General features: G+C 69.3%; 2 protein-coding genes across 2 annotated transcripts in view; one reads left to right on the forward strand and one right to left on the reverse strand.

Moving 5' to 3' along the window:
- Positions 1 to 314: 314 nt before the first annotated feature.
- Positions 315 to 5906, reverse strand: OPN1SW (opsin 1, short wave sensitive; the record flags this gene model as incomplete). Its single annotated transcript, XM_082311268.1, has 5 exons — positions 315 to 437; positions 2326 to 2565; positions 3406 to 3571; positions 4658 to 4826; positions 5561 to 5906. 5 exons carry the CDS (start codon positions 5904 to 5906, stop codon positions 315 to 317), a joined length of 1044 nt encoding a protein of 347 aa, XP_082167394.1.
- Positions 5907 to 16638: 10732 nt separating this feature from the next.
- Positions 16639 to 21494, forward strand: part of FLNC (filamin C) — a gene marked incomplete at its 5' end in the record, with an annotated part of 47160 nt that continues 42304 nt past the window's right edge. The window contains 2 exon segments of the mRNA XM_082309608.1: positions 16639 to 16975; positions 20124 to 20372. Of these exon segments, the coding sequence (XP_082165734.1) occupies positions 16639 to 16975; positions 20124 to 20372 (586 nt within the window).

Raw genomic sequence — 21494 nt, forward strand, 5'->3', positions numbered from 1 at the left:
CCCATGGATAGGGCTCAGCACCACCCCAGCCCCATGGGTGGAGGGGGAGCAGCGTCCCACCTCCCCGCCCCACGGCCGCTCCTGTGTCCCGGGCAGGACAAGGCTCCCGCGCTGGCGTCGCCGTGGGGCGCAGCGCCGTGGGGCCGAGCCACCCCCGTCCCCCCGCGAGGCGCGGACGGGCTCGGCCTTGCGTTCAGACCGCGACGGTGGTTTTATTCTCCCACCCGCGCCTACGTCCTAGGCTGGCCGAGGGGGCGGCCCCGGCCCCACAGCGGGGACAAGCGGGGGGTCCTGGGGCCGGCGGCGGTGGCTCCTCAGCTGGGGCTGACCTGGCTGGAGGAGACGGAGGAGACCTCCGTCCTCTGGGCCGAGCTGGAGATGTCCGAGTCGTCCGTCATGGGCTTCCCGCAGACCGTCTCCATGATGCAGGCGCGGAACTACGGGGACGGCAGCGCGGGCGGCTCAGCCCCGGGGGACCCGCCTGTCCCCTGTCCCCAGCCCCGGGGGCCGTGCTCTCATCCCTGTCCTTGGGGACGTGGTACCCCCAGCCCTGGAGGTGGCTCTGGGCGTGTCCGGCTGTCCCCAAGTGTCCCCAAGCATCCCAGCGTGTCCCTGGGTGTCCCCCACCCTCTGTCACCCCCCGTCCCCTGGTGTCCCCGCTCCCAGGGTGTCCCCGCTCCCGGGGTGTCCCCAGTGCGTTGTCACCAGGTGTCCCCCGTCCCTGCTGCGTGGTCATCCCTGGCCCCTGGGCCTCCCTGGACGTCCTCGGTCCCCAGGTGTCCCTGGGCATCCCTGGTCCCCAGATGTCCTCGGGCACCCTGGGGTGTCCCCAGTGCCTGGGTGCCCCTAGACGTCCTCGGTCCCTGGGTGTCCCCGTCCCCAGGTGTCCCCATCCCCAGGTGTCCTTGTCCCCAGGTGTCCCCAGGTGTCCCTGCTCCGTGGTCATCCCAGGCCCTGGGCATCCCTGGGTGACCCTGGTCCCCAGGTGTCCCTGGTCCCCAGATGTCCTTGGTCACCCTGGAGTGTCCCCAGTGCCCGGGTGTCCCGGGATGTCCCCGTTCCCTGGGTGTCCTGGGTGTCCCCACTGCCCTGGTGTCCCCAGGATCTCCTCATCACCTGGGTGTCCCCTGGTGTCCCCATCGCCCCGGTGTCCCTGGGTGTCCCCATCTCCCAGGTGTCCCCTGGTGTCCCCATCGCCCCGGTGTCCCTGGATGTCCCCATCTCCCAGGTGTCCCCTGGTGTCCCCATCGCCCCGGTGTCCCTGGGTGTCCCCAGTGCCCTGGTGTCCCTGGATGTCCCCGTCACCCAGGTGTCCCCTGGTGTCCCCATCGCCCCAGTGTCCCTGGGTGTCCCCAGTGCCCTGGTGTCCCCATTGCCCGTGTGTCCCTGGGATGTCCCAGTTCCCTGAGTGTCCTGGGTGTCCCCATCACCCAGGTGTCCCTGGATGTCCCCATTCCCCGGGCGTCCCCAGGTGTCCCCAGTGCACTGGTGTCCCTAGGATCTCCTGATCACCTGGATGTACCCTGGTGTCCCCATTGCCCGTGTGTCCCTGGGATGTCCCCGTCACCCAGGTGTCCCCTGGTGCCCTCATTGCGCCGGTGTCCCTGGATGTCCCCATCTCCTGGGTGTCCCCAGTGCCCTGGGTGTCCTGAGTCTCCCCAGTGCCCGGGTGTCCCCAGGATCTCCCCATTCCCCCAGTGTCCTCAGGTGTCCCCATCGCCCGGGTGTCCCAGGGTGTCCCCAGTGCCTGAGTGTCCCTGGAATGTCCCAGTTCCCTGAGTGTCCTGGATGTTCCCATTGCCCAGGTGTCCCCGGGTGTCCCCATCGCCTGGGTGTCCCCAGGATGTCCCCAGTGCCTGGGCGTCCCCGGGTGTCCCCATCACCCAGGTGTCCCCAGGATGTCCCCATCGCCCGGGTGTCCCTGGATGTCCCCATCACCCATGTGTCCCCAGGATGTCCCCAGTGCCTGGGTGTCCCCAGGTGTCCCCATCGCCCAGGTGTCCCCAGGATGTCCCCAGTGCCTGGATGTCCCTGGATGTCCCCATCACCCAGGTGTCCCCAGGATGTCCCCAGTGCCTGGGTGTCCCCGGGTGTCCCCATCGCCCAGGTGTCCCCAGGATGTCCCCATCGCCCGGGTGTCCCCGGGTGTCCCCATCACCCAGGTGTCCCCAGGATGTCCCCATCGCCCGGGTGTCCCCGGGTGTCCCCATCACCCAGGTGTCCCCAGGATGTCCCCATCGCCCGGGTGTCCCTGGATGTCCCCATCACCCAGGTGTCCCCGGGTGTCCCCATCGCCCGGGTGTCCCGGGGCGTCCCCGGGGGCACCTGTTTGTTCATGAAGCAGTAGATGATGGGGTTGTAGACGCAGGCGCTCTTGGAGAAGAAGGCAGGGATGGTGACCAGGCGCAGGTCGAGGCCGTGGTCCCGGTTGTTCACCATGTACATGGCCAGGGCGGCGTAGGGCACGTAGCAGAGGCAGAAGGAGCCCACCATCACCACCACCATGCGGGACACCTCCCGCTCCGCCTTCTGCGTCGTGGCCGACTCCTGCTGCTGCGCGGCCACCTGCGCCCGAAGCGGGGGGTCAGGGCCCGGCGCCCGCCCCTGGCCAGGCCTCCTGCCCTCCCGCCTCTGTCCGGCTGCCCGAGCAGCCCTGCCGCCCTCCTTCTCTCCATCCCTCCCTCCCTCCCTCCATCCTTCCATCCCTCCCTCCATCCCTCCTTCCATTCCTCCATCCCTCCTCCCCTCCATCTCTCCATCCCTCCATCCCTCCCTCCTTTCCTGCATCCCTCCCTCCCTCCTTCTCTCCATCCTTCCATCCCTCCATCCCTCCATCCCTCCTTCCATTCCTCCTTACCTCCATCCCTCCCTCCTTCTCTCCATCTCTCCTTCCCTCCTTCCCTCCATTGCTCCATCCCTCCTTCCCTCCATCCCCTCAGCCCTCTCTCCTTCCTCCTTCCTTCCCTCCATCCCTCCATCCTTCAAATCCTCCATCCCTCCATTGCTCCATCCCTCCTTCCCTCCATCCTTCAAATCCTCCCTCCATCTCTCCATCCCTCCATCCCTCCATCCCTCTGTCCCTCCATCCCTCTGTCCCTCCATCCCTCCTTCCCTCCTTCATCCCTCCATCCCTCCATCCCTCCTTCCCTCCTTCATCCCTCCATCCCTCTGTCCCTCCTTCCCTCCATCCCTCCTTCATCCCTCCATCCCTCTGTCCCTCCATCCCTCCATCACTCTGTCCCTCCTTCCCTCCATCCTTCAAATCCTCCATCTCCCCTCCATCTCCCCTCAGCCCTCTCTCCTTCCTCCCTCCTTCCCTCCCTCCCTCAGCCCCACCTCCCCCAGCCCCTCGCCATCCTCCCGCCCTCGCACACGCGCGGGCGCAGCCCCGCGCCCCCGACTCACGGCCCGCAGGGCGCTGAGCAGCTGCGAGTAGGAGAAGATGATGAGGGAGAGGGGCACGATGAAGCAGAAGATGAAGAGGAACCAGGTGTAGTACTCGCTCTTGTACTTGGTGCCCACCGTGTACCAGTCGGGGCCGCAGGAGCACTGCAGCCCCTCGGGCACGTACCTGCGGGGCACGCGCGCTCACTGCCCGCTCCACGCCGCCTGGCACCCCACGGCACCCCACGGCACCCCACGGCACTGCTGGGCTGCTCCGTGCCCTGTGGCACACCTCTGCCACCCCTACCGCATCCCCATGGCACCCCATGGCATCCCGTGGCACCCCTACGGCAACCCTATGGCATCCCATGGCATCCCGTGGCACCCCTGCGGCACCCCACGGCACCCCACGGCACCCCATGACACTGCTGGGCTGCTCCGTGCCCTGTGGCACACCTCTGCCACCCCTATGGCATCCCCATGGCACCCCATAGCACCCCTACGGCAACCCTATGGCATCCCGTGGCACCCCTATGGCAACCCTGTGATATCCCATGGCACCCCTATGGCACCCCATGGAATCCCGTGGCACCCCTATGGCACCCCACGTCACCCCATGGCACTGCCAGGCTGCTCCGCACCCCCGTGGCACCCCCGTGGCACCCCCATGGCACCCCCATGGCATACCTGTGGCACCCCTATGGCACCCATGGCACCCCATGGCACCGCTGGGTGGCTCAGCACCTTCGTGGCACCCTCCTGGGACCCCCGTGGCACCCGATGGCACTGCTGGGTGACTCAGCACCCTCTTGGGACCCCCATGGCACCCCATGGCACCCCGTGGCACTGCTGGGTGGCTCAGCACCCTCCTGGGATCCCCGTGGCACCCCTGTGTCGCCCCTATGGCACCCCGTGGCACCCCATGGCACTGCTGGGTGGCTCAGCACCCTCCTGGGACCCCCATGGCACCCCATGGCACTCCTGTGGCACCCATATGGCACCCCGTGGCACCCGATGGCACTGCTGGGTGGCTCAGCACCCCGTGGCACCCCTGTGTCACCCCATGGCACCCCGTGGCACTGCTGGGTGGCTCAGCACCCTCCTGGGACCCCCATGGCACCCCGTGGCACCGTTGGGTGGCTCAGCACCTTCGTGGCACCTTCCTGGGACCCCCGTGGCACCCCCATGACCCCCACCACCACTCCTGGAGATGTTCCGCTCCCTGCCCGCTCCCTGCCCGCACCCTGCCCGCACCCTGCCCGCCACCTCCCACCTGCTCCACCCGAAGAAGGGGGGGACGGCGACGCTGACGCCGATGACCCAGGTGGCCACCACCACCATCAGGGCGTGCTTGGAGCTGAAGCGGAAGTTGCCGAAGGGTTTGCAGATGACGATGTAGCGCTCGAAAGCCAGGAAGGCCAAGGACCACCCCGTCACCAGCCCTGGGGGGGACAGCGCCGGGACCTCAACCCACGTCCCACCAACAGCCGCGGCCCCACCAGGCCGCAGTGGTCACCCCAGCTCCTACAGCCCCACCCGACCACGGTGGTCACCCCAGCTCCTACAGCCCCACCCGACCACGGTGGTCACCATAACCCCTACAGTGCCAGCAGACCATGGTGGTCATCTCCACCTACAGCCCCCCAGACCACAATGGTCACCCCAGCTCCTACAGGTCCAGAAGGCCACGGTGGTCACCCCGATGCCTACAGCCCCACCAGACCCCAGTGGACACCCCAACTCCTACAGTCCCACCAAACCGGGGTGGTCAACCCTACCTACAGCCCCACCAGGCCACGGTGGTCACCCCCACCTACAGCCCTCCCAGACCACAGTGGTCACTCCAACTCCTACAGCTCCACCAGACCACGGTGGTCAACTGTGCCTACAGCCCCCCCAGACCACGGTGGTCATCTCCACCTGCAGCCCCACCGAACCATGGTGGGCAACCCTACCTACAGCTCCCCAAGACCACGGTGGTCACCCCAGCTTCTACAGCCTCACCAGACCATGGTGGTCACCCCAACTCCTACAGCCCCACGAGACCATGGTGGTCAACACTACCTACAGCCCCACCAGGCCATGGTGGTCACCCCAACTCCTACAGTCTCACCAGACCATGGTGGTCACCCCCAGCTCCTACAGCCCCCCAGACCACGGTGGCCACCCCACCTACCTCCGGTGGCCCCCACGAAGCCCTCCAAGGAACACATGTGCTTGCCGAAGACGAAGTAACCCTGGGAGCTGGAGACGAAGACGGTGAAGACGCTGAAGATGCAGGAGATGAAGCCGCTGAAGGAGATGTTCACCAAGATGTAGTTGAGGGGTTGCCTCAGCTTCTTGTACTTGACGGTGACCACCAGGACGATGGCGTTGAGGGGGGTCCCCACCAAGAAGACGAAGCCCATGAAGGCGGTCTGCAGGTAGAAGGCCCACGGCGGGGCGATGTGGTATTGGGGTCCATCCCAAGGTCCCACCGAGGACCCGTTCTTGAAGAGGTAAAACTCCTCGTCGCCCGACATGGCGCTGGGGCTGGGGGGGTTTGGGGGGGCTGCCCTCCCCCGCTGATATACCCTGCCCGGCCCCAAGCCGCTTAAGGGCTGAGGGGGGATCAGGGCTTCATCCCCGGCCAAACTTGGGGATTAGGGGGGGCTAAGCCGGCCTCAGAGCCTAATCAGCCTCCCTAAGCCGGGCCTGAGCCGATTGCCGGGGCGCCCGGGGCATTTGGGGGGGCGCAGGGGGCCCCCGGCTCGGCTTTGGGGGGGGGGGTCCCCAGGGACCCCAAGCTTGGTCCCGCCAAGGTGCCACCGAGCACCCTAGGGGCACCCAGTGTCACCCACCCGTTGTTGGGGGGCCCCAGGGACCCCAAGGTTGGTCCTGCTGCCACTGGGTTGGTTTGGGGGTCCATCCCCCCCCCCCCCACTGAGCCCCTAAGGGGCACCCAGTGTCACCCACCCGTTACTGGGGGGCCCCAGGGACCCCAAGGTTGGTCCTGCTGCCACTGGGTTGGTTTGGGGGTGTCCCCCCCCCCCCCCACTGAGCACCCTAAGGGGCACCCAGTGTCACCCACCCGTTACTGGGGGGGGGTCCTACCCTGGGGGGACCCCCCTGGGATTGGGGGAGCCTGGGCTGCCCTGGGGGGGGCATTGATGGGGGCGTGAGTTTTGGGGGTGCAGTGGTGGGGGGGGAGTTTTGGGGGTGCAATCCTGGGGGTTCATTGGGGGGGCATTGATGGGGGGAGTTTTGGGGGTGCAGTGGTGGGGGGGTGCAATTCTGGGGGTTCATTTGGGGGGGGGCACTGCTGGGGGGCTGCGTTATTTGGGGGTGCAATGCCGGGGGGTGCGGTGCTGGGGGGGCACTTTTGGGGGTGCATGGGGGGGGTGACTGCAGGGGGGGGTGCATTGCCGGGGGTGGGGTGCATTTTTGGGGTGCTTTACCGGGGGGTGCATTGCAGGGGGGGGTGCTTGGATTGGGGGGGTGCAGTGCTGGGGTGGGCGCTTTTAGGGGTGCATGGGTGGGGGGGGGTGCACTGCAAAGGGGGGGTGCAATTGGGGGGGGTGCATGGATGGGGGGGTGCAGGGGGGGTGCACTTTTGGGGGGGTGTCATGGGTGGGGGGGTGCATGGGTGGGGGGGGTGCGCTGCTTGGGGGTGCACTGCAGGGGGGTGCGCTTTTGGGGGGCTGCATTGGGGGGGGTTGCACTGCAGGGGGGGTGCAGGGGTGGGGGTGCATTGCAGGGGGATGCACTTTTGGGGGGTGCACGGGTGGGGGGGGGACTTTTGCCCTCCCCGGGGGGCTTCACAGCCCCCGCCCCCCCCCGCTCCGTGTCACCCTCCCGCCCCGTTTCGCCCCCCCCCCCCGCCACCCACGCGTGACCAGCGGCGCGGCCGCCCGCGCTGCCGGCGGCTCGTTGGTCTAGGGGTATGATTCTCGCTTAGGGTGCGAGAGGTCCCGGGTTCAAATCCCGGACGAGCCCAAACTTTTTCTTCTTCCTCCCCCCCCCTTCCCCCTTTTCCTGCCCCCCCCGCGACCGTGGAGCTCCCGTGGGGGCAGGAAGGATGAGCACAAGCGGCTTAGGGGGGGGATTAAGGGCTCGGGACCCCACCCCCCCCGGGCTGGGGGCGCCTATAAAGGGCGGGCGGAGCGGGCCGGGGGGTGGCGGCACCCCCGCACCCCCCCGGAGCGGGGACCCCACGGGGGGGGGGAGCGGGGGGGGGGGGGTCTGGGGCGCCCGTGGGGTTGTGCGCGGCTCCGGGGCAGGGGGACGGGGAGGGGGACGGGGGGACAGGGAGGGGACAGGGATGGGGACAGGGATGGGGACAGGGATGGGGATGGGGGGGACAGGGAGGGGACAGGGATGGGGACAGGGATGGGGACAGGAATGGGGACAGGGATGGGGATGGGGGGAGAAGGAGGGGACAGGGAGGGGACAGGGATGGGGGGAGAAGGAGGGGACAGGGAGGGGACAGGGATGGGGACAAGGAGGGGACAGGGATGGGGACAGGGATGGGGATGGGGGGAGAAGGAGGGGACAGGGAGGGGACAGGGATGGGGACAAGGAGGGGACAGGGATGGGGACAGGGATGGGGGGAGAAGGAGGGGACAGGGAGGGGACAGGGATGGGGACAAGGAGGGGACAGGGATGGGGACAGGGATGGGGACAGGGATGGAGACAGGGAGGGGACAGAGATGGAGACAGGGAGGGGGACAAGGAGGGGACAGAGGGGACAGGGACAGGGATGGGGACAGGGATGGGGATGGGGGGACAAGGAGGGGACAGGGCTGGGCTGAGCCCCCAGCACTGGGGGGGGCTCTGGGGCTTTTGCCCTGGCCGGGCTGTACGGGATCATCCTGGTCTGGACTGGGCTGTACTGGGCCGTACTGGGCTGTACTGGTCTGCACTGTGCTGTACTGGGCTGTAATGGGCCATACTGGGCTGTACTGTGCTGTACTGTGCTGTACTGGGCTCCACTGTACTGTACTGGCTGCACTGTACTGTACTGGGCTGCACTGGGCTGTACTGGGCTGTAATGGGCCATACTGGGCCGTACTGGGCTGCACTGTACTGTACTGGGCCATACTGGGCCATACAGGGCTGTACGGTACTGTATTAGGCTATACTGTGCCATACTGGGCCGTACTGGGCTGTACTGGGCTGTACTGAGCTGCATTGTACTGTACTGTATTGGGCTGTACTGGGCCATACTGGGCCATACAGGGCTGCACTGGGCTGTACTGAGCTGCATTGTACTGTACTGTATTGGGCTGTACTGGGCCATACTGGGCCGTACTGGGCTGCACTGTACTGTACTGGGCTGCATTGTACTGTACTGTACTGGGCTGTACTGTGCCATACTGGGCCGTACTGGGCTGCACTGTACTGTACTGGGCTGTACTGGGTCGGGTCAGGTCCAGTGGTGCCGTACTGTACCGTACTGTGCCAAACTCTACCGTACCAGGTTAGGCTGTGCTGTACTGGGCTGTACTGGGCTGTACTGGGCTGTACTGGGCTGTATGGTACCACACTGGGTCAGGTCAGGTCTGGTTGTACTGTACCAAACCGGGCTGTACTGGGCTGTACTGGGCTGTACTGGGCTTTATGGGGTCAGGTGGGGTCCGGTCAGGTCACACCGCACCGTACCAGACTGCACCGTACAGCACCGTACTGGGCCAGACTGGGTTTTACCGCACGTACCGTACCGTACCGCTCCATGCTGCACTGGGCTGGGTCAGGCCATACTGGGCCGTACTGGGTTGGGCCATACTGGACCAGGCCGTACCATACTGGGATGCGTCACACCATGCCGTGCCATGCTATACTGTACCATACCGTGCCATACCATACCATACCGTGCCATGCCATACTGTGCCGTACTATACCGTAAAGTACCGTACCATACCTTACCGTACTGTGCCATACCGTGCCATACCATACTGTACCCGTACCGTACCGTGCCGTACCGTACCGTACTGTGCCATGCCAGACCACACTGTACCATACCATACCGTACCATACCATACCGCACCGTGCCATACCGTACCATGCCATGCTATACTGTGCCGTACCGTACCATGCCATGCCTTACCATACCATGCTGTACTGTGCCATACTGTGCCATACCGTACCATACCATACCATACCATACCATACCATACCATACCATGCCATACCATGCCATACCATGCCACGCCGTACCGTGCCGTGCCATGCCATACCGTGCCGTGCCATGCCGTACCGTACCGTGCCGTCCTGTCCCATACCGTTTGCAGCACAGCCCTGCCTCACTGCTCCCTCGGGGCCCTCGGGGCCATCAGTAGGCTCCAGAGTGAACGCCGCCCCCCCCCCCCCCCCCCGCTGGGGGCGGGGGTGAGGACCCCCGGACGGGAGCTGGGGCACTGGGGGCACTGGTGGTGGGTGCTGGTGTGGGACAGCAACACTGGGTGCCCCCCCCAAGGGACCCAGGGCCCCCCCCCCCGGGGAAGGGGGGAGGCGGTTGCCAGGGCAACCAGCGATGCCAGCCCTGGGGACCGTCACCAGGGGGACGGTCACAGGGCGCGGGGTGCCCGAGGTGGGGGGGCCATGGACCTCAGCGCCTCCCCCTCCGCCAGCAGTGAGTCGGGGGGGGGCCGGGGACCCCCACGCCAGGGCCGGGCACCCCAAAAAACGGGCACCCCATGGGGTGGGGACCCTCAGGGACGGGCACCCCAAGGATGGGGACCCCAAGGGTTGGGCACCCCATGGGGACGGGGACCCCCAGGGACGGGCACCCCGAGGAGGGGCACCCCAGGGACGGGCGCCCCATGGGGATGGGCACCCCGAGGAGGGGCCCCCATGACCAGCGGCACCCCCCGGTGCGCGCCGGGTGCCCCCCGCGCGGCGCTGCCCAGGCCTCCCCTCTGGCAGGGGAGCTGCGGGCGCTGCAGGCGGAGCTGGGCGCCCTGCAGGCAGGGCAGGCAGCCGAGCTGGGGCAGCTGGAGCGGGCGCTGGCGCTGGCGCAGGCAGAGCGGGCGGCGGCGGCGGCGGAGGCCGGGCAGCAGGCCGCCGAGGTCGCCCGCTTGCGGGAGGAGGTGGCCGGGCTGCGGGCAGAGGTGCGGCGCGGGCAGGAGCTCTGCGGCCAGTACCAGCTGGAGGCCACCGCGCTGCGGGCCGAGGCTCGCCTGAGGGACCAGCAGCACCGGGGTGCCACCGCCGAGGTGGCACGGCTCCAAGGTGCCGGGGCGGGGCAGGGAGGTGGCCGTGGTGTGGTGGGATGGTGGCCCTGGGGTGGTGGCCATGGGATGGTGGGATGGTGGCCATGGTGTGGTGGCCATGGTGTGGTGGGATGGTGGCTGTGGTGTGGTGGGATGGTGGCCATGGTGTGGTGGGATGATGGCCATGGTGTGGTGGCATGGTGGCCGTGGCGTGGTGGGGTGGTGGCCGTGGCATGGTGGGATGATGGCCATGGGATGGTGGCCGTGGGATGGTGGCCATGGGATGGTGGGATGGTGGCCATGGTGTGGTGGAGTGGTGGCCATGGGATGGTGGCCGTGGGATGGTGGCCGTGGGATGGTGCCCATGGGATGGTGGGATGGTGGCCATGGTGTGGCAGGGTGGTGGCCATGGTGTGGTGGGATGGTGGCCATGGCATGGTGGGGTGGTGGCCATGGTGTGGTGGGATGATGGGCATGCTGTGGCAGGGTGGTGGCCATGGCATGGTGGGATGGTGGCCATGGTGTGGTGGTGGCCATGGTGTGGTGGGATGGTGGCCATGGGATGGTGGGATGGTGGCCATGGTGTGGTGGGGTGGTGGGCATGGTGTGGTGGGGTGGTGGCCATGGCGTGGTGGGATGGTGGCCATGGTGTGATGGGGTGGTGGCCATGGTGTAGTGGGATGGTGGCCATGGTGTGGTGGTGGCCATGGCGTGGTGGGGTGGTGGCCATGGTGTGGCAGGGTGGTGGCCATGGTGTGGTGGTGGCCATGGTATGATGGGATGGTGGCCATGGTGTGGTGGCATGGTGGCTATGGTATAGTGGGATGGTGGCCATGGGTTGGTGGGCTGGTGGGCATGGCCATGGTGGGTTGGTGGCCATGGCGTGGCGGGGTGGTGGCCACGGCGCCGAGGGGCTGAGGTGGCGGTGCCGCGCAGAGGAGCTGGCCAGGCTGCGGGCGCAGCAGGAGGCGCTGGGCACGGAGCACCGGGCGCTGCGGCAGCGTCACCACCGCCTCTGCTGGCACCTCCGCGACAGCCGCCACCACCGGTACCGCCCCGCGGCCCCCTGGCACCTCCGTGTCCCTGCCCGTGGCCCCTCCGGGACGTGGCCCCAGACGTGGCCCCTGTCCCCGCTGTCCCCATGTCCCCCCTGTCCCCATGTCCCCTGGGTCCCCATGGCCACGTTCCCCGTGCCCTTGGCCATGTCCCCTGTGTCCCCACGGCCATGTCCCCCTTGTCACCTTGTCCATGTGCCCCATGGGACCCGTGCCCCATGTCACCTTCGGTCACCTTCGATGCCACCCCTGACCCATGTCCCCCCTGTCCCCATGGCCATGTCCCCTTTGTCCCCATGGCCATGTCCCCCCTGTCCCCATGTCCCCTGTCCCCATGGCCATGTTCCTGGTGCCCCCTAGCCGTGTCTCCCCTGTCCCCATGACCATGTCCCCCTTGTCCCCTTGGCCATGTCTTCTGTGCCCCCCAGTTATGTCCCCTGTCCCCACGGCCATGTCCCCCTTGTCCCCATGTCCCCTGTCTCCATGTCCCCTGTGCCCCCCGGCCATGTCCCCTTGTCCCCATGGCCATGTCCCCCATGTCTCCATGTCCCCTGTACCCCCCGGCCATGTCCCTCTGTCCCCACGGCCATGTCCCCCTTGTCCCCATGTCCCCTGTCCCCATGGCCACGTTCCCAGTGCCCTCGGCCATGTCCCCTTGTCCCCATGGCCATGTCCCCCCTGTCCCCATGTCCCCTGTCCCCGTGTCCCCTGTGCCCCCCGGCCATGTCCCCTTGTCCCCATGGCCATGTCCCCCCTGTCCCCATGTCCCCTGTCCCCGTGTCCCCTGTGCCCCCCGGCCATGTCCCCTTGTCCCCATGGCCATGTCCCCCCTGTCCCTATGTCCCCCTGTCCCCGTGTCCCCTGTGCCCCCCGGCCACATTCCCGGTGCCCCCCGACCAAGTCCCCTGTGCCCCCCAGCTGTGTCCCCCCTGTCCCCATGGCCATGTCCCCCTGTCCCTGTCCCCAGTGTCCCCCTGTCCTCTGGCCATGTCCCCCCAACTCCCGCAGGTGCCCCGAGGGGCTGGAGGACGCAGAGGGTCCCCCCCCGGTGTCCCCCCACCCCGAGGACCCCGAGGCCACCCAGCCCTGGTGCCCGGAGGGGACCCAGAGCCAGGTAACGGGGGGAGGGGGACACGGGGACACAGGGGACTCGGGGTGCCACCGCCGCGGGGGTGGCCCTGACGCCCGTCCCCTCCCCAGGAGACCACGGGTGGGCTCAGGCCCTTCCTCCTCTTCGTCGTGGCCTCCGCCATCATCTTCCTCTACCCCTGCCTGAAGCAGAGCTGAGACCCCCAGCGGGCACCCTGACCCCCGCGGCCGGCACCCTGACCCCCCCCCGGACCACCCTGACCCCCCCCGGGCACCCTGACCCCCCCTGGACCACCTTAACCCCCCCGGACCACCTTAACCTCCCCCTGGACCACCCTGACCCCCCCCGGGCACCCTGACCCCCTGGACCACCTTAACCCCCCCCAGACCACCCTGACCCCCCCCGGGCACCCTGACTCCCCCTGGACCACCTTAACCCCCCCCCGGGCACCCTGACCCCCCCCGGACCCCCCTGGATCAATACACCCAATGCACCCCTGCCGTCGGTGCGAGGATCCCCGGGGTGCGGCCGCCACCCATGGGCGCACCCCGCTGTCTGTGTCCCCCCCCCCCCGTGTCCGTCTGTCCGTCCCCCCCCCCCCGGGGTATTTTGGGTGCCGGGTGCGTGGCTCTGAGTCGCCGGGTTATTTTTAGGCGCTGGCGCAGGCGGCGGGGCCATCGTCCCCCCCCGCCGCCCGCTGTCACCCTGGGGTGCACCCTCGCCCCGGCCGCGCGGCACCCACCCAGGGAACTCCTCGCCGTGGGGAAACTGAGTCACGGGGGGGGGTGGGGGGGGTGAGGATCCCGGGTGCCCTGCTGTGTGTGTGTCCCCCCCCCCATCCCACCCATGGGTGCCCCCCACCCGCCCCCCCACCCGCTGGAAGCTTCCAGGGCGGGTGGCCAGCGGTGACGCGGTGACGGTGACGCCGGCGGACGGACACCGGAACCGGGGGGAACCTGATACCGCCCCCCCCCGCCCCCCAAAAATGACACCCCCCACCCACCCCCAGGCCCCAGGCCCGGAGCACCCAGCACCCAAGTGTGTGCCCCCCCCTCCACCCCTATGGGGAAACTGAGGCACGGCCGAGGCTTGAGCCAACGGGGGGGGGGGTTGGGGGTCCTGCGGGGGGGGGTCCCGAGTGGGGGGTCCCGAGTGGGGGGTCCTGAGTGGGGGGGTCGCGGCGGAGTCTCCTGGGGGGGTCCCCGAGTGAGTGAGGGTCCTGAGGGGTCTTTGGGGGGGGGGGTGCTGGGGTGTCGGGGTGTCTTGGGGTGCTGGGGTGTTGGGGTGTCGTGGTGCTGGGGTGCCGTGGTGTTGGGGTGCTGGGGGCCAGGTGTTGGGGTGCTCAGGGTGATGGGTATCGGGGTGCTTGGGGTATTGGGGTGCTCGGTATTGGGTGCCAGATATTGGGGTACCCGGTATTGGGGTGCTCTGGTGCCCGGGGTGTTGGGGTGCCAGGTATTGGGGTGTCTCGGGGTGCCTGGGGTATTGGGGTGCCCGGCTGGCCAGGGTACTGGGATGCCTGGTATCGGGGTGCCGGGGTGATGGGTATTGGGGTGCTCGGGGTGCCTGGGGTATCGGGGTGCCTGGGGTGTCGGGGTGCCTGGGGTGTCGAGATGCCGGGGTGCCAGGTATTGGGGTGCCCGGCTGCCCAGGGTATTGGGGTGCCAGGTATTGGGGTGCTGGGGTGCTGGGGTATTGGGGTGCCCGGCTGCCCAGGGTATTGGGGTGCCGGGTATTGGGGTGCCGGGGTGCTGGGGTGCCTGGGCTATCGGGGTGCTGGGGTGCTGAGGTTTTGGGGTGCCGGGGTTTAGGGCCTTTCAGGGTGCCAGGGTTTCGGGGTGCTGGGGTGCCAAGGTTTGAAGATGCTGAGGTTTGGGTGGTTTCTGGGTGCGGGGGTGCCAGGATTTGGGGGTGCCGGGGTTTTGGGGTGCGGGGGTTTCTGGGGTGCCAGTGTCTGGGGGTTTGGGGGTGCCGGGGTTCCGGGGTGCCGGTGTTTTGGGATTTGGGGGTGCCAGGGTTTGGGGGTTTGGGCGTGCTGGTGTCTGAGGGTTTGGGGGTGCCGGGGTTTTGGGGTGGCGGGGTTTTGGGGTTCCGGGGTGCCAGCGTTTGGGGGTGCCGGTGTTCCGGGGTTTGGGGGGGTTCCGGAGTTCGGGGGTGCCGGGGTTTTGGGAGTTTGGGGGTGCTGGTTTTACAGTGTCTGGGGGTTCGGGGGTGCCGGGGTTTGGGGGTGCCGGGGTGCTGGTTTTATGGTGTCTGGGGGTGCCGGTGTTTGGGGGTCTGGGGGTGCCGGCGTTCCGGTGTCCGCGGTTTGGGGGCGCCGAGGTTTGGGGGTGCCGGGGTTCGGGGGTTTGGGGGTGCCGGGGTTCGGGGGTGCCGGCGTTACGGTGCCGAGGTTTGGGGGTGCTGGTGTCCGGGGTTTGGGGGTGCCGAGGTTTGGGGGTACCGGGGTTACGGAGCCGGGTCTGGGGGCGCCGGTGCCGGCGGGTGCCGGGTTTGGGGGCTATAAATAGCGGCTGCGGTCAGGCCCCCCCGCCCCTCCCCGTGGCCGCTGGCCGGGCGGGGCCGGGGCAGCCCTTAAAGCCGCCGCCGCCCCCGGCGCCGCCACTCGCCGCCCGCCGCCCCCGGCACCGGGAACCCACCCGGACCCCGCTCCCCCACCGGGAACCGCCGCTCCGCTCCGGGACCCCGCTCCGGACCCCGGGAACCGCCGCTCCGCTCCGGGACCCCACCGGGAACCGCTCCGGCACCGGGAACCGCTCCGGGACCCCGCTCCGGCACCGGGACCCCACCGGGACCCCGCTCCGGACCCCGGGAACCGCCGCTCCGCTCCGGGATCCCACTGGGAACCGCTCCCGGACCCCCGGATCCCACCGGGAACTGCCGCTCCTCTCCGGGATCCCCACCCGGATCCCACCGGGAACCGCTCCCGGACCCCCGGGATCCCCACCCGGATCCCACCGGGATCCGCCGCTCCGCTCCGGGATCCCACCGGCAACTGGGAAAGGCACCGGGAACCGACATCGGGAACCGGGAACTGAGCCCCCGGGAACCGGTTCTGCTCCCCGGGAACTTGTACTGGGATTGATCCAGGACACCGGCCTTCGGCACTGGGACTGAGACTGGGAATTGGGACCCCGTACCGGGCACTGGCACCCACCCGGGACTGACCCGGGACACCGTCCCCGGGCCCTGGGGTGACACCGGGAACCGGGACCCCACCCAGGACCCCAGCACCCACCCGCGGCACCGGGATCGACCCGGGACCCCCACCCAGGACACCGTCCCCTGGCACCGGCATTGCCACCGGGAACCGGGACCCCACCCCGGGCACCCACATTGACCCAGGACACCAGCACTGATCCGGGACCCCCACCCAGGACCCCAGCACCCACCCAGGACCCCTTCAGGGCACTGGGACTGATCCGGGACCCCCACCCAGGACCCCAGCACTGATCTGGGACCCCTTCAGGGCACCAGCACTGATCCGGGACCCCCACCCAGGACCTCAGCACCCACCCAGGACCCCTTCAGGGCACTGGGACTGATCCAGAACCCCCACCCAGGACCTCAGCACCCACCCAGGACCCCTTCAGGGCACTGGGACTGATCCGGGACCCCCACCCAGGACCCCAGCACTGATCCAGGACCCCCACCCAGGACCTCAGCACCCATCCAGGACCCCTTCAGGGCACTGGGACTGATCCGGGACCCCCACCCAGGACCTCAGCACCCACCCAGGACCCCTTCAAGGCACCGGGACTGATCTGGGACCCCCACCTAGGACCTCAGCACCCACCCAGGACCCCCACTGAGGACACCAGGAGCAACCCAGGACCCCAACCCAGGCCACCAAGCCCCAGCCTGGTCTACAGCACCCGCTGCCCCCCCCAGCACCCGCCGCCCCCCAGCACCCGCCGCCATGAATTCCACCTACGAGACGCAGCCGGGCGAGGAGGCGGAGGAGCTGCCGGCCACCGAGAAGGACCTGGCGGAAGACGCTCCTTGGAAGAAGATCCAGCAAAACACCTTCACCCGCTGGTGCAACGAGCACCTCAAGTGCGTTCACAAGCGCATCGGGGACCTGCAGCGGGACCTGAGCGACGGCCTGCGCCTCATCGCCCTCCTGGAGGTGCTCAGCCAGAAGAAGATGGGGCGCAAGTACCACCCGCGCCCCAACTTTCGCCAGATGAAGCTGGAGAACGTCTCGGTGGCCTTGGAGTTCCTGGAGAGGGAGCACATCAAGCTGGTCTCCATCGGTGAGTGTGCAAGGGCGGGGGGGAGCGTGCGAGGGTGAGGGCGATGGCGGCGTGGGAGCGAGGGGTGAGTGTGCAAGGGTGGGGACGGTGGACGAGTGGGATTGAGGGGTGAGTGTGCAAGGGTAGAGGTGACGAAGGCATAGGAGTGAGGGGTGAGTGTGCAAGGGTGGGGGTGATGGAGGCGTGGGAGCGAGGGGTGAGTGTGCAAGGGTGGGGGTGAGGCAGGAGTGAGAATGGGGATTGAATGTGCAAGGGCAGGGTGATGGAGGCGTGGGAGTGAGGGGTGAGTGTGCAAGGGTGGGGTGATGGAGGCGTGGGAGCGAGGGGTGAGTGTGCAAGAGGAAGGCTGATGGGTAAAGGGGAACAGGGAATGAGTGTGCAAGGGCAGAGGTGATGGAGGAGTGAGGGGTGAGTGTGCAAGGTCGGGGGTGATGGACAAGCGAGAATGGGGATTGAGTGTGCAAGGGTGGGGGTGATGGAGTGGGAGCGAGGCGTGAGTGTGCAAGGGTGAGGGTGAGGGAGGAGTGGGAGCGAGGGGTGAGTGTGCAAGTGTGGACGTGATGGAGGAGTGGGAGTGAGGCTGGGGGTGAGCGTGCGAGGGTGGGAGTGGGAGCGAGGGGGTGAGTGTGCAAGAGGAAGGCTGATGGACAAATGAGAACGGGGATTGAGTGTGCAAGGGCAGAGATGACGGACAAGGGGGAACAAGGGGTGAGTGTGCAAGGATGGGGTGATGGAGGAGTGGGAGTGAGGCCGGGGACGAGTGTGCAAGGGCAGGGGTGATGGAGGAGTGGGAGCGAGGGGTGAGTGTGCAAGGGCGGGGATGGTGGACGAGTGGGATTGAGGGGTGAGTGTGCAAGGGCAGAGGTGACGGACGCGAGGGAATGGGGCTGGGGATGAGTGTGCAAGAGGAAGGCCGATGGGTAAACGAGAACGGGGAAGGAGTGTGCAAGGGCAGGGTGATGGAGGAGTGGGAGCAAGGGGTGAGTGTGCAAGGGCGGCGGTGGGCAAGGAATGAGCAGCGAGTGTGCAAGGGCGGGGGTGAGCATGCAAGGTAGGAGTGGGAATGGGATGAGTGTGCAAGGGCCGTGCCGTGGGCCTGACCCCCGTGCGAGGGGGCGTGCAAGGCCCGGTCGTGTCGGGGCTCCGGTCCTGGTGCGAGGGGCTCGGTGCGGGGCCGTGGGGCTCCGGCTTGCACGCGCACTCGTGCAAGGAGCCGGTGCACGGGGGGGCGGGGGGTTCGCCCCTCGCACGCTCACCCCTCGCACGCCCGCTTGCACGCTCGCGCCCTGCCTCCGCCGGCCTTGCACGCGCGGTCCGCGTGCCTTGCGTGGCAACGTGGTGCCCTTGCACCCCCACTCGTGCACCCCCCCCCCTTGCACACCCACTCGTGCACCCCCCCCCCCTTGCACACCCACTCGTGCACACCCAGGCCGGGGCGGGGGGCGGGGCTGAGCCCCTCTGCGGCTTCCCCCAGATGTTACCCCCCCCCAGATGTTGGGGTGCCCCCCAGATGTTGCCCCCCCCCCCCCGATGTTGCCCCCCCCCGCCCCCATCTGCAGCCCCTTTCCTCCCCAAAACGCGATCGTTGGGGGGGGGGGGGGGGGGCGCCTGGATTCGCTCTCCGGCCTGGGGGGAGGGGGAGGGGAGGGGGAGGGGCCGGGCCTCGCTGCAGGCCGGTGGGGGAGGGGCTGGGATGCCTGGGGCGTCCCTCCCCCCCCCCCCCCCCCCCCGGCCCGAGCCGCCCCCTGCCTCAGTTTCCCCATCCCGGCACCCACCCAGGGCCAGGGAGCCCCGGGGTGCGAGTGGGGGGACCCCCAGGGTGCTGGGGGGGTCCGGGACCCCCAGGGTGCTGAGTGGGGGGACCCCAGGGTGCTGGGGGGGTCCGGGACCCCCAGGGTGCTCGGATGGGGACCCCAGGGTGCTGAGTGGGGGGACCCCAGGGTGCTGGGGGGGTCCGGGACCCCCAGGGTGCTCGGATGGGGACCCCAGGGTGCTGAGTGGGGGGACCCCAGGGTGCTGGGGGGGTCCGGGACCCCCAGGGTGCTCGGATGGGGACCCCAGGGTGCTGAGTGGGGGGACCCCAGGGTGCTGGGGGGGTCCGGGACCCCCAGGGTGCTCGGATGGGGACCCCAGGGTGCTGAGTGGGGGGACCCCAGGGTGCTGGGGGGGTCCGGGACCCCCAGGGTGCTCGGATGGGGACCCCAGGGTGCTGAGTGGGGGGACCCCAGGGTGCTGGGGGGGTCCGGGACCCCCAGGGTGCTCGGATGGGGACCCCAGGGTGCTGAGTGGGGGGACCCCAGGGTGCTGGGGGGGTCCGGGACCCCCAGGGTGCTCGGATGGGGACCCCAGGGTGCTGAGTGGGGGGACCCCAGGGTGCTGGGGGGGTCGGAGACCCCCAGGGTGCTTGGATGGGGACCCCAGGGTGCTGGGGGGGACAGGGCTCCCCCCCCCAGGGTGCTCGGATGGGGACCCCAGGGTGCTGGGGGGGTCCCCCCCCGGCCCTGTCCCGTGGGATGTTGGGGTCCCCCCCCGTGCTGCCGTGGGGGTGCGGGTGCCCCGGCTTGGGGGGCTCGGGGTGCTGCTGTGGGGGGGCAGGGGGGACAGTGCCGAGGGGTTTCGGGGTGTCCCCAGGCTGGCGATGGGGTGGCCGGGACCCCCACCCATAGCCTGGGGTGGCAGGGACCCCCACGTGTGTCCTGGGGGGTCCCTAGGGTGGCTGGGACCCCCACGTGTGCTCTGGGGGGTCCCTTGGGTGACTGGGACCCCCACCCATGCTCTGGGTGTCCCCAGGCTGGCAGTGGGGTGGCCAGGACCCCCACCCATGCCCTGGGGTGTCCCTGGGGTGGCAGTGGGGTGGCCAGGACCCCCACCCGTGCCCTGGGGTGTCCCTGGGGTGGCAGTGGGGTGGCAGAGACCCCCACCCATGCCCTGGGGTGTCCCTGGGGTGGCAGTGGGGTGGCTAGGACCCCCGCCCATGCCCTGGGGTGGCCATGGGGTGGCCGTGGGGTGGCCGGGACCCCCACCCGTGCCCTGGGGTGTCCCTGGGGTGGCAGTGGGGTGGCTGGGACCCCTGCCCGTGCCCTGGGGTGGCCGTGGGGTGGCCGTGCCCCCCCGTGCCGCCGTCCCCGACGCCCCGCTCTCCCCGCAGACAGCAAGGCCATCGTGGACGGGAACCTGAAGCTGATCCTGGGGCTGATCTGGACGCTGATCCTGCACTACTCCATCTCCATGCCCATGTGGGAGGACGAGGAGGAGGAGGAGGCGCGCCGGCAGACCCCCAAGCAGCGCCTGCTGGGCTGGATCCAGAACAAGGTGCCCCAGCTGCCCATCACCAACTTCAACCGGGACTGGCAGGACGGCAAGGCCCTGGGCGCCCTGGTCGACAACTGCGCGCCCGGTACGGGGCATGGGGGGCTCGGGGGGCATGGGGTGCACTGGGGGCTCGGGGGGCACGGGGGGCATCAGGGGCACGGGGGCCATCAGGGGGACATGGGCGCTTGGGGGGCATCAGGGGCGTGGGGCGCACTGGGGGCTCGGGGGGCATTGGGGGGCATGGGGGGCATCGGGGAGCACAGGGGCATGGGGGGCATCGGGGACATGGGCGCTCGGGGGGCATCTGGGGGCATGGGGGGGCATGGGGGGCTTGGGGTGCATGGGGGGCATCAGGGGGGCATGGGGGGCATCAGGGGTGTGGGGCGCACTGGGGGCTCGGGGGGCATGGGGGGCATCAGGGGCACGGGGGCCATCAGGGGGACATGGGGGGCATCAGGGGCGTGGGGCACACTGGGGGCTCAGGGGGCATCAGGGGACATGGGGGGCATCAGGGGCATGGGGGACATCGGGGGGCTTGGGGGGCATCAGGGGGACATGGGGGCATGGGGGGCACAGGGGCATGGGGCGCACTGGGGACATGGGGGGCATCGGGGGGCACGGGGAGCACAGGGAGCAGGGGGGCATGGGGGGGCATCGGGGACATGGGGCCTCAGGGGGCATCGGGGGGCACGGGGAGACATGGGGGGCACAGGGGGCATCAGGGGGACATGGGGGTATGGGGGGTACGGGGGGCTTGGGGGGCATCAGGGGGACATGGGGGGTACGGGGGGCTCAGGGGGCATCTGGGTCATGGGGGGCATCGGGGGGGACGAGGGCCCGGGGGGGGCAGGCGGCCAGGGGGGGCTTTGCACCTCTGGGTGCTGGGCATGGGGGCTTGGGGGGCAGCGGCACCCCCAGTGGGTGGGCATGGGGGGCACAGGGCTTGGGGGGCAATTGCACCCCAATTAGTGGGAGTGGGGGGGCGCAGGCTATGGGGGGCAGCTGCACCCCCAGTCTGTGGGGCACTGGGGGGGGCAGGGGTAATGGGGGGCAGCCGCCCCTCCAGCAGTGGTGGGATGGGGTGCTGGGGGGGGCACTGGGGGATGCTGGGGGGGGCACTGGGGGATGCTGGGGGGGCACTGGGGAACGCTGAGGGGGGGCACTGGGAGGTGCTGGAGGGCACTGGGGGATGCTGGGGGGCACTGGG

Source organism: Platalea leucorodia (genome assembly GCF_965183815.1).
Source record: "Platalea leucorodia genome assembly, chromosome: 4".
NCBI lineage: Eukaryota > Metazoa > Chordata > Aves > Pelecaniformes > Threskiornithidae > Platalea > Platalea leucorodia.